We start from the raw sequence: 12948 nt of genomic DNA on the forward strand, positions 1-12948 counted from the left end.
TACTCAGATTTTTTTAATATATATATATGCAAATAAGTGCATATTTAATTAGATAATGCCTAATTTGCATATTTAAACATTAAATTACAGAAAACTTGTAATACATTTTTTTCTCATCTTAATGTAGACAATCAACTGGGAAAGTTTCATGGTGATATCTGCTAGTTAAAAATGTTACCCTATTCACCTGTAGTGTCTCGCCTTAAGGGAAATTTTACTTATTTTTCACATAAATATGCTTGTAACCAATTGCTTTAATATATAATTGTACTTGTAATCACTTATCTATCATGCAAATATGTTAATTAGAATATTACATGGCCCAAACATGTATCAGGCACCAGTATTCCTGGTCTAGGAGGAATACAAAGGAGTAATGGTCATTTAAAGGGTCCTGACGGCCGCCATTTTGAAAATGGGGCCTTTCTTGGAGTCAAACTTTGGTAAACTTTTAGTATGTTTTTAAGTACATTTGATACTACTGTAAACCACTGACAAACCTTTTGTTAGAATTTTTTTGGTGTCAAGCCATATTTGCAGCTGACTAACATGAAAAAAGCATAATTTGCTCTTTAAAGAATCTTACAAGAAATATTTGAGTTCAAATTATTTGAAATCATGTCAACTGGCAGCTGAGGTTGCCAGAATGAAAGTGTATTTACAGAACAATCATTCGATTTTTCTGACTGTTATTTCATGTCATGCCAAGAAAATAAGTTAATATAGACAAGTAGCTGTAGATAATGCTCAATAAATTAGATTCAAACGCAATAAATGCTGTACTAGAATTCTTTTGTAATAATAAGACGATCAGTGCTTTACTGGTATTCTGCCGTTTTTGAAACGTTTGGTCTTCAAGTTCTGGGTCTTCATTTATTTTTTTACCAAATAGACTTCATATCTCCATTTTCAACAACACTCACCACAAGAACTCATAACATATGATATATGCCTGCAATAGAACATAATGAAACATCAAATTTTAGAGGAATGTATTTTTAAAAATGCATTTTTTTTTTTTTTTACTTTTGGAGCCATTTATGGCTGGTATTTTTGGTACATTTATGGTTTTTTTTTTACCCATGTCAACTGAGACTGGTTTTCTTTTAGCCATCCCGAAATATGACCTACTACTTACCTCTCTAAAAGTACTGTGCATGGAATGTACCACCTTCATTTTAATAATGCCGAGGGTGGTGTGGTATAGGTCAGAGGGGTGTTCTGTACCCAGTGAACCGGTCATTTTGACACGTATGTCTCACTGAGAGCTGGACATCTGTCAGCCAGTATTACTATCAGTCCTAATGAAAAGAAGAGGTGAAGAGCAGTCCCATTATATCAACACTCACTGCTAGACGTCCCGATCTGGGTCTTGTTGCAGTTGTCATTGCATACATAATCACAGGAAAATTATCATGACAAATTAAGTCACAATATGGAAGAAATTGTCAGGTGGTGAATCAAAATGCCAAAACAAATAAATAGTGATGACACATTGTTCTTGGCATTTACTACACAAATATCACAATATATAGCTACTCACCGGCAACTTTATTTGGTACACCTGTTTAACTGCTCGCTAACGCAAATATAGTCATTAGCCAATCACATGGCAGCAACTCAATGCATTTAGGCATGTAGACATGATCAAGAAGATCTGCTGAAGTTCAAACTGAGCATCAGAATGAGGAAGAAACGTGATGTTGTTGGTGCCAGAAGGGCTGGAAACTGCTTCAGAAACTGCTGATCTACTGGGATTTTCACACACACAACCATATAGGGTTTAAAGAGAATGGTCATTAAATGAGAAATTATCCAGTGACCGGCAATTCTGTGGGCGAAAATGCCTTGTTGATGATAAAACATCATGTCACAAAGTTATTTGTGTACACTGTAAAGTACACTCAACTTATTTCAGACTGGCCAAACAGTTTGTCTTGAACATTACTCAAATGGCCTCCGCAGTCACCAGATCCAATAGCGCACCTTTGGGATGTGGTGGAACAGGAGATTCCCATTATGGATGTGCAGCCGACAAATCTGCAGCAACTGCGTGATGCTATCATGTCATACCAAAACCTCTGAGGAATGTTAACCAGGACCTTGTTGAATCTGTGCAATGAAAAATGAAGGCAGTTCTGAAGGCAACAGTGGCTCCTACCTGGAACAAGCAAGGTGTACCTAATAAAGTGGCACAGTGGTGTGCAAAAGTCTGAAACCACTTTGACTGGGATGTTTTTCATTTAAACTGAGAAATAAACAATAAATATAAAAAAATATGAATTATAATTTGGGATACTAAAAATATAATTTAGAAAAAAATTATAATATTAAGGATACTGCACTATAATCAAACAAGTAAGAGTTATTAAAATACTAAGACTTTCTGAAGTTCATGGACAATTTTTGCACCGAAATTGTGATGATAAAATAATTTCTAATAAAAAAAAGTATGAAATATTATTAGTAAGGAAGCAAAACAGAAGCATTTTCACCAGTGGTTTAAAAATAATGTGTGTATATAATATATATATATATATATATATATATATATATATATATATATATATATATATATATATATATATATATATATATATATATATATATACATATACATACACATACACACACACACACTGTGCAAGTCCCACTATACACGGGACTGTGCAAACAGAGAACTGAGATATGACCATGTTTATATTATTAGCAAATAAGACCTGAATGAGTCATTCATCACAGAGATGAATGCACATGAAAAACACTGGGGAATATGAAAAACATAAAACTAATAATCAAATTACACAACACTGAACTGAAGGATTTAATCAAATTTAGCAAACAAATCTCCTGCACAAATATACAGTAGAAACAGCGTAATTAAAAAAATACCTGAAAATAAATAAAATGATTCATGTAATATTGATGCATATAGTGTTTTTTTTTACTAAACATTTAATAATGAACAATAAAGATTCATGAAAAGAAATATACAGTATAAATTAATGAAGAAATCATTTAAATATATTATTTTATTGAAAATGTAGTATCTTTATGTACAGCCTCTCATACATATATACTATGGACTTAAAGAATTCTCAGTGAATGGAAACGGTTCTCTCTCGATCTCTAAAAATAAATGTACCAAATAACATACCTAGTTCTCCTCCAGCTCATAAAATACAACTAGTATTGCAACCTGGAAGGTAAACATTAAATACACAATGGAGAATATCAATATTAATGATCTATACATTATTGCATCATCAGAGAGCTGCAGATGAGTACAGTCTCGTGACAAATAAGGATATCACAGAGAGATGAAAGGCCCACGGTTTTCCTATTACACAAAAGAGAGTTTGAATCATGATGAAAACAGGCTGAACCTACTTATATGACAAAAAGAGGAACCCGAACACATGGAGAAGAGAAATGCTGTGTTTCCTGTCAGATGAAAGGATAAGAGTGAACTGGTGATTGAGCTTATTGACTACACGATACAAGACAGCACACAGGCCAAAAACTGCATCACAGGCTCCCTGACAACATCAAGCCGTTGACTGAACACGGTGAGATTTGGGGTTGTTTCTGACAGCGCCTCCAGCATGTGCTTGTCCGGGGTTGGTTGAGTCGAAAAGGAAGACCATGATAATTCAAGTCTTTCAGGAAGCAGTTCAATACTTTATCTGAAGTGTTTTCAAATGCAAAAGTCCTCACTGAGACGGAATATCCTTCCTGGGTTTTGCGATGGTGAGGACAGTTGAGGATAAAGTTTCAATAAACACACCATTGTTTCAAGATCTGAACTTGGTGTGGCATAGTTCGAGAAACGTCTCAGTAAGGCGCAAACAGGATGGAGCCTGCGGTGTGTCGGATCGGTCCCGGAGCGGCGCGGAGAAAGGAGGCCGGGAGCGAGGCCGTCTGAAAGATGGAGGTGTTGGGACGAGGGTGGAGGGAGATGGACGGGACTGTGGTGGGGGCGAAGGGTGTGTGGAGGAAAGCCTGTGAAATGGGCTTCACCAAGTCATTCTGCAGGGCGAGTTTGGCCTGGAGGAAAAGGAAAAAATAAACACTGAATCAATTTGGTGAAGGAGAAAGAACAGTGTCTACATCAATAAAGAAACGAGGACTGCACAATTAATCGAAAGGACATTGATTATAAGGCCTAGTGTGATTATTGAACCTCAAAAGCCTGTGATGTAATTAAATATATACTCTGGTCTGCATGCACCATACACATCTGAGGTTTTATGAAATTGTTTTTAGATTTGGAATGTAAAAATAGTCAATTATAAGCAGAAATTAAAACGTCTTCCTTCGGTTCATTAATCTACAAATAATAATAATTACTATTAAACATAATACTTAATTGTATACATGAAATACTCCTACTACTTATAATAATTATTATTATGATTAATATCATTATTAGGTTAAATACTTTATGAATAATATAAAAAAGAAGAATAATTGAAGGTGTTATTATTATTATTATTATTTAACACTTTACAAATAATAATAATATTGTTGTTATAATTATTACTGATAATAATAATAATATAAAATATGTTAATGCTTTACTGATAATAATAATAATAATAATACTTTATGTTATTTTACAAATTATTCTTATCATTACTATTATTATTAATTTATTTATGATGATGAGGATATAATAATAGCAAGTTTAATAATAAATAGTAATAACAACAACTATAATGATAATCATATTTAATATTTTACTACTAATATTGTTTTAGTTGTTATAATTATTCCTGATAATAATAATAATAATATTAAATATTTTAATGCTTTATTGGTAATAATAATATTTTTTTTGTTAGTCTAATACTTTACAAATGATTATTATTTCTATTATAATTATTACTATTATAATTATTAATAATACTTTATTGATGATGATATAATAATAATAATAATAATAATAATTATTATTATTATTAAGTTTTAATACTTTATGTATAATATTATAATAGTAATAACAACAACTATAATGATGATAATAATATTATATAATACTTTACAAATAATAATAATAATATTGTTTTTGTGATAATTACTACTACGACTACTACCACTACTACTAATAATAATTTAAAATATTGTAATGCTTTACTGGAAATAATAATAATAAAATACAAAATAATAAAAATACAAAAATATTAATATTATTATTCTTTTTGTTGTTGTTATTAGTAATTATTAAAATATTACAGTTCTTTTCTAATGCAAGTCTATAGACTGTAGGATCTGTGCATTTGGATACTTTCATATGCGATTTACAGAAATCCTCAAATATTTAAAAAAAAAAAAAAAAAAAAAAAAAAAAACATTAATTCTTATGTGACATTCTGTAAAGCTCGTCTGAGCTAGCAACAGTAACCAAGGGAGGTGGAGCTTAGCGAAGGGCCAACTGTACTACAATAAATAGTAAGTTGTTTCAAGCATATTTTGCATATCATTTGAAAAAATGACAGGTGAGCATTAAGCCCTTGTGATGCATTAGCATCCCAGAGAAGTATTTGTCAGCCTAGAAAGTGTGGAACAAACTCCTCACAGCACTGACACTTGAGATGCGAGAAACACTTGATGAAAGCGCTTGATTATAAAGAGAATAAATAATGCATTACAGCCAGAGAGCTGGAGCTGCGCTGCTGCTTGTTGTACGGGCTGTATTTGGGTTTGGTGGGTTTTCCAGCCACTCTGTCCTTGTGCCGCCTACTGGAAATATGCTGTGAAGAAAACAGACTTAATTAACCTTGTTATGCAAGTGATACACATTTGTGACCAAACTTAACACTGAACCGAACTATCAAAAACAGCATAATAGGAAGTACAACTCCATTTTACCCGCATGCAAATTTGGTAAGATCAAGCCACAGAATCACATTACTATTTATAGTGCTTTCATTATTCATCACTGCACACGTTATGTTTTGTTGTAACTGCATAAGTAATGATCATGCCAAATGCAACCAAAGACACATGCTAACAAGAATACATCCTCTCACACTGAAACTGAGCTGAATACCTGTTTAAGCTGGATTTCTGAGTTGACATGGACATCACAGATTTCACAATGAAACGTCTTGTTCTGTAAGCCTGAGCCTTTGTTAAGTTGTGTGGCCTGAACTTTGAGTTTGGACCCGGGTCTGGGGTACGCTTTAATGGGGCCAGCTCCATTTCGTGCCTCCAGCATCGTTTTATGCTTTGAACCTGGTGAAACAGACAAAGTAGAAGGTTTTCTCTGGCTTAAAGGGAAAAAAAAAGAAACAAATCTGTTTATTCAGTGCAGCTGTAAGGCTGTTGGCAGCATTGATCGAACTTTATATAATTTCGAACTCTGAATATTTCAATTAAGTCAGATGAGAACTTGAACTAACTTATGCTTAAATTTACGGCCTAAGGTTGTGGAATATACTAGTACACTGTGATTTTGTTGAAGGTATAATATTAAGCAAGACTGCATGTGTATTTTAAGTTTCCTAAAGACTCACTAACTCATTTTGTGATACGCCCTTGTCTCACGACTTGCAAGTATGAAAATGTCAGGACAATCTCTGATTTAAGTACTAAGTTTTATTTATTTAATTGAATCAGTTCAAACTGTCTTTAAGTGAATCAATTAAAAAATTGGGATCAGTAAGATTTTATTTTAGAAATTATTAATAAGAAATTAATACTTTTATTACATGCATTAAATTAATCAAAATTTACAATAAAAACATTTATAATGTTACAAAAGATTTCTATTTCAAATAAATGCTGTTCTTTTAAACCTTCTATTAATCAAAGAATCCTGAAAAAAACATCAGTTTCCACAAGTTTTCAACTGATAATAATAAGAAAGAGCAGCAAAGCTGCATATTAGAATGATATCTGAAGAATCATGTGACACTGAAGACTCTTTTAAACTCACTGAAATAAAAAAATATATATACACAGACTTTTAAACAGTTGTGTATATACTGAATATTGTCAAAAGGCTGGAAAATATCAAGACATTTTGTAGCTTTATCACCCGCCCGACTCTGAACACATTCTTCTATAGTACGTCTGGATAATGTTTTCTAAGCATAAAAAAGCTATTTCTTGCATATTAAATATTTTAAAGCTGAGCATAACTAGAAAAAAATGTATATCGACTACATAAATGTTCATGTCTTTTTAATATTTGATTAGTCTCAATGACTTTTCCAGGCTTTTTTAAAATCCAATACGTCCAGGTTTTCCATGACTGTGGGAAATCCGTCTACATTTTCCAGTTCTTCATACATTATCAATGATGAGCCTCACATCGCTACACTGGTTTTGATTTATGTTTTAACTGCAAGTACATTTCCACACTCCCAAGCCTCAGAGGGTCACTTCATGAAACATTTATGATAAAGAAGAAGGTATAATGGCGAGGGAGCGTGGGAAAGCCAGTGTGATGCGGAGGCAGATGTTGGCCACACCTGTGTTGTGTGCCTCCAGCTGTGAGAGAGAGTTGACAGCCACTTTACACAGCGAACAGTACAGGAGCTTCTTGGCTTTCTCGTCCTCGGACTCCACGCTGGGCTCTGACGGGGCCGTTGGCACCGCTGCTGGTTTGGAGGTGTTCTTTAGGGCTGCCGCGTGCCCTGTCGGCTCGGTGGGTGGGCTGGCATGCGCGGGTGCCGTCTTGCATGGGCTGGGCACTAATGCCACCGCGGGCGCAGCGGGAGCTGGCACAAAGGCTTGCGGGGAGGCAGGGACTTTGTGCGCAGCCAACGGCTCTGCACTTTTCTCTGGGAACATAGAGAGAGAGAGAGAGAGAGAGAGAGAGAGAGAGAGAGAGAGAGAGAAACAAGAAAAGAGCAAATCTGACAGTTAGTGGTGAAGAATGTTGTATTATGCGCTGTCACATTTTCAAATCCTTCCTTTTTTCCATTATTTTGTGTGTTAGGGTTTGATATAAGGTCTTCGCTGCAGGCGAGCACTCTAGTTTCTGTCAAATGAGTTACAACCAGTGATACCATATTTTAGGTAATGCATTCTGACTATTTGTTTGATTACTTTTGACCTAACACATATAAAATAAAAAATACATAAAAAAATACATAACAAATAATGGTTTTCTGTTTTACTATACTTTAAATATAACTTATTTCTGTGCTGCAAAGCTGAATTTTCAGCATCATAACGTCAGTCTTCAGTGTCACATGGTGCTTCAGAAATCATTCTAATCTGCTGATATATTATCAATGTTGGAAATACTGTAGTTGTGCTGCTTAACATTTTTTTAATAATTGTGATCCTTTTCTTTTCTTAAAATATAAATATTTTGTAACGCACTATCGTTCAAAAGTTTGTGGTCAGTAATTTTTTTATATAATTTAGAATTTTTATATAATTTTTCTATTTTGAATAAAAGCTGTTCTTTTGACTTTTTATTCATCAATGAATTCTGAAAAAAAATATCACAGGTTCCAAAAAAATATTAAGCAGCACAACTGTTTGCAACATTGATAATAACTAGTATCAAATCACTGAAGACTGGAGTAAGGGCTGATGAAAATTCAGCTTTGCATTACAGAAATAAATTATATTAGTATATTAAAAGAGAAAACCATTATTTTAAATTGTAATAATATTTCAATCACAATATTAATTTTTATTTTCTGTATTTTTGATCAAATAAATGTAGGCTTGATAAGCATAAGAATGTTTAAAAATAGTAATGTTTTCAAACTTTTGACCGGTACTGTATATCCAATTACAAGTCCGCCATCTTTTGGAATCTGATTACGTAATCCGGATTTTACATATAATCAGTTACTAGCCAGCACTGGTTACAACGGCTTCCTTCAAACACCAGTGACTGCTCGGGTCCCGCGTGCTGTAATGTGATAGGACGTGACCCCTGGATCGCCCACCACCCTTACGCCCTTGTCATAGCGTTACATGCCGCGGGAGGATGCCTGTACTCTCCACCCACTCGAACAGGCTTCTGAGGGAATATTCCTCTGGTTTATATGAATGTTGCTTTCTGCTCTTGCTTTTTTTTCTCTCCCCGAGGACTCAAAGCAGCCAGAACAGTCTAATGTTCCCCTATACAGTGACATTACACCCACTGACACTAACCTGAACCTCTAGGCTGGAACTGCTGCTCTTTTGCATTTTTTTTTCTCTCTCCCAGTTTCAGTTTATATATCAAATCTTCCAAAGCGTGGTAGGTGGAGACATATGCCTCTTTGTTCTTGTTCTCACTATTTTTTGCGGTGAGTCATAAAGAGCGTATTGTAACCGAATAAGAAGACAGATCAGAGATAAAGTACTTTTTGGAAAACTTTTCAAAACTAACAGAAATCATAGACACTGTAACAAATCCAAGTAACCTGCCTCACTGTCTCTACATTGGCAGCTGCTAATTTGAAATACCCAACATAGGCAGTAAAAAATCTAAAACACACTGACTCGAGTTAGAGTTGCTGCTAAGCTAACAGTGTGATACTTTAATAAGCATAAAAACATGCAGCACACACAAATAGGTCATTTTTAATTAGATTAAACTTTTATAATCAAAGTTTTTGGTTTCAGATGATTTATAGGAATATTCTACAGTAGCTCAAACAGCAGTAAGTGGTGTCAAGGTAATGGATTTGATTCCCATGGAATGCATTAACTAATAAAAATGTCTTGGATATACCTCATAATAAAATGCATATGTGTAAACTGCTGCAATAAATATTTATCTAGCTTTTTTCAGATGCAGTGCATTATGAGATTGCCTACTTTCTGAAGGACAGTTGAAAAGGTTGGGGTCGGCAAAGCAGCATTTATTTACAGTAAAAAATAAAATAAAAAATAGGGTAAATCAGTAATATTGTGAAATATTTGTACAATTTAAAAGTAACCGTTTTCTATTTTAATATATTGTAAAATGTAGTTTATTCCTGTGATGTCAAAGCTGAATTATCAGCATCATTACTCCAGTCTTCAGTGTCACATGATTCATAAATCATTCTAATATTCTGATTTGGTGTTCAAGAAACATTTCTTGTTATTACCGTTGAAAACAGTTGCTTAATTTTTGTGTGGAAACTCTGATAATTTTTTTTTACCAGATGAATAGAAAGTTTAAAAGAACAGCATTTATTTGAAACAGAAATCTTTGTAACAATGTAAAAGTCTTTACTGGCACTTTTGATACATTTTAAATGTAATATTGCTGAAATTTTTTATTTCTTTACAAAAAAATAAAAAAATCTTACTCACCCCAAACTTTTGAATGGTATAAAACAATACCAACTTAAAATTTGGCTAAACGAAGCAATCCACCCTTTGAAACAAAAGTGTTTATGATGCCTTAAAATACAGTAGGCAGCTCCCTAGGTCTTGGAACAGAGACACAGTGATAATAACTGGCACTTCTTGTTTAAATGCAGATCAAGCAGTGAACGCAATGTTGAAACGACCTTGCTATATCCTTTCTGAAAAAGTCTGGATCTTAAGAAAACAAAAAACAAAACAAAAAACAAAAAAACAGAGCAATTACCGTGCACACACATCCCAGAATAATCCAACACATGGAGTTCTAAAAAATTACATAAAGCAAGCTCTTACGTAAAGCACTGGCGCTAGCAATTTTAATGATTTAGTGCTTGAAGTTTTCCCATGTAAACTAAAACTGACTGAATTGTGTGTTGCCAGGGTTTGGTTGAGACGGAAACAGCAGCCCCCCTCCCGAGCCTCAGTCCGAGATCAACACCGCACTAATACGACGGCATGACAGTGAGGACCCATAAGCCATCTGTGAATCAGGCTGACATTCATTTGGCCTGATTTGTGCAAAGACACTGCATATCAATGAGGACCACCACTGCCTAATAAACGAGGCGCACCCAAATCTGTCTCAGAGACTGTAGCTAGAGAACGAGCGAATTCGGAAAGTATGCACTGGCTCTGATTTGCACCCCGTAGGGCATGTGTCTTGGTACATCCCAGTCTTAATTCTTAATCAGACACAAGGGCCTGGAATTGAGTGGGTCACAGCGTGAAGCAAAGATCAGATGATTATGTTCTTTGAAATGTAACACAAAACTAATTCAGTCAAATCAAAGGCCAGAGAGGATGAAAAAAAGAAAATAACAGCATCCCAGCACGCATCCTACCGCCTGTTCCAATTCTGTAAGCGTTTTCCAAAATTAAACATTTAAACGCAACACAAAAAGAGACAAAAAGGTCATGTGCATGAAACTCAATATGCAGGTAATGATGAAAGAAGCAAACAGAGCTGCAGGAAAAGTGTTCTGTTGTTAGCATGATAAAGCATATGGCGTATTACTGCCACAGCAGGGCTGCTGCTTACCTCGGCACATGAACAACCAGAACGCCCTTGGTCACCCTAAAGTAGACTAGATGCTTTTATGAGGAACTACGTACAGTGCACACAAACACAAGCACATGGAGTGTGTAAACAGTGGCAAGGGTTTAGGGTTAGAGCGGCGGGAAGAAAAGCATGGAGTTAAACGCACATGGAGAGGGAAGGACAGGAGAAAGAGGATGGGACAGGTGATGTGGAGCAAGAACAAAAGGAGCTATTAACCTGGTTGGTCAGAGCAGCTGGCAGTGACTGCAGTGCAGGAGGAAGTGGTGGTGGTGTTGGTGGTGGTGATTGTCTTAGCACCGCTGTCCTGGGCGGCTGCACTTTTCTGCTTATTTTTCGTGGACTCCTGTGCTTTGAGCTTCTTGGCATGTTTACTGCCTTTGTAGTGCGCCTCGGCTTGGCTCTACAAAGGAGAACAAATGAACCATCCAATCAGGCTCATTTCTAACAACTAGCATCTACCATCATGGACCGCAATCACACACACACACATTTCAGACATGCTTTCAATAGCAGGCACTGTTCAAATCAAGGTAAGGATGAGAGGATGAGATTTGGGTGAGCACATTTTCCAGAGCCTAAGAAATAGAGACGATGCCGTGTTTAGAGGGGATTGATTCTCAATAGAAAAAACTAAATGGACATCGATAGCTGGCACTCATTGAGGTTGTTAATGGAGAGTTTACTCGTATCTTTAGTTGTTCAACTTTCAAGTGGAGATTTAAAGGGAAAATGACTACTTCACACTTAAATAGAATGAGAGGGAGTGAGAGAGAAAGAGCTTATGATGGATTTGGATCCCTTTGAATATCTGACTGCTAAGAATTAGGGGCTTAATTTCTCAATTTTATGACATCAAAAGTGACAAAGTCCCAAAAGACCTATGGATTTCCTCTCCAAATGCTGATACTCTGTCACATTCACTAACTGCAAGTTTAAGGGATTTCTGACAGTGCAGGAAGAAGCCAGACAACACCGCTCACTGATGTTTTTCCTGCAGATTATTCAGAGGAAGCCTGCAGTTTCCAGTTTTCAAAGGTGTTGAAATAGCAATTACAGGAATGTAAGGACTTGTCACTGCTTTGTTCTTGTATTCATTATTGTCCCTCCATAATGAGATATAAATAATAGCATTACATTTAAATCATTAGGATTTCCATCACAAATCAAACAACAAGCATTTCAGGAAAGGGCCATTCACACTGACAGAGATTGTTCTCAACAAGTGCTGCTAATCTTTTTATAAATCTTTCTTTTATCTTGTAATTGTATAACATTTATAATTATATATTTCATATTTTAAATAAATATGTACATATATAAAATTATATTTAACTATAAAATCATAATATATTATTACATTATTCTATTACATATATATATATATATATATATATATATATATATATATATATATATATAGTAAAAAAAAAAAAAAAAAAAAAAAAAATTCACTCTCAGTGTGAACCTTCACCAAACCTGTATTTGGGGACTTGGATATAGGGACGAGTTTTATAAATTCAGTGATTGCAGAACAGTATTGGATGTGCCTCTATTGAAAGAAACATATTAACTTT

General features: G+C 34.8%; 1 protein-coding gene across 5 annotated transcripts in view; it reads right to left on the bottom strand.

Moving 5' to 3' along the window:
* Nucleotides 1–3014: 3014 nt before the first annotated feature.
* Nucleotides 3015–12948, bottom strand: part of znf385b (zinc finger protein 385B) — a 130015-nt gene continuing 120081 nt past the window's right edge. For all 5 annotated transcript variants that reach the window (XM_082176686.1, XM_082176687.1, XM_082176685.1 and 2 more), the window contains 5 exons: nucleotides 11591–11774; nucleotides 7479–7790; nucleotides 6053–6237; nucleotides 5652–5753; nucleotides 3015–4047 (listed from right to left, as the gene is read on the bottom strand). In XM_082176686.1, coding sequence (XP_082032812.1) covers nucleotides 3835–4047; nucleotides 5652–5753; nucleotides 6053–6237; nucleotides 7479–7790; nucleotides 11591–11774 — 996 coding nt within the window. In that variant the 3' untranslated portion in view covers nucleotides 3015–3834. The remainder of the gene's footprint in view (nucleotides 4048–5651; nucleotides 5754–6052; nucleotides 6238–7478; nucleotides 7791–11590; nucleotides 11775–12948) is intronic.

Source organism: Leuciscus leuciscus, assembly GCF_965113295.1.
Source record: "Leuciscus leuciscus genome assembly, chromosome: 7".
NCBI classification, from domain to species: Eukaryota; Metazoa; Chordata; class Actinopteri; order Cypriniformes; family Leuciscidae; genus Leuciscus; species Leuciscus leuciscus.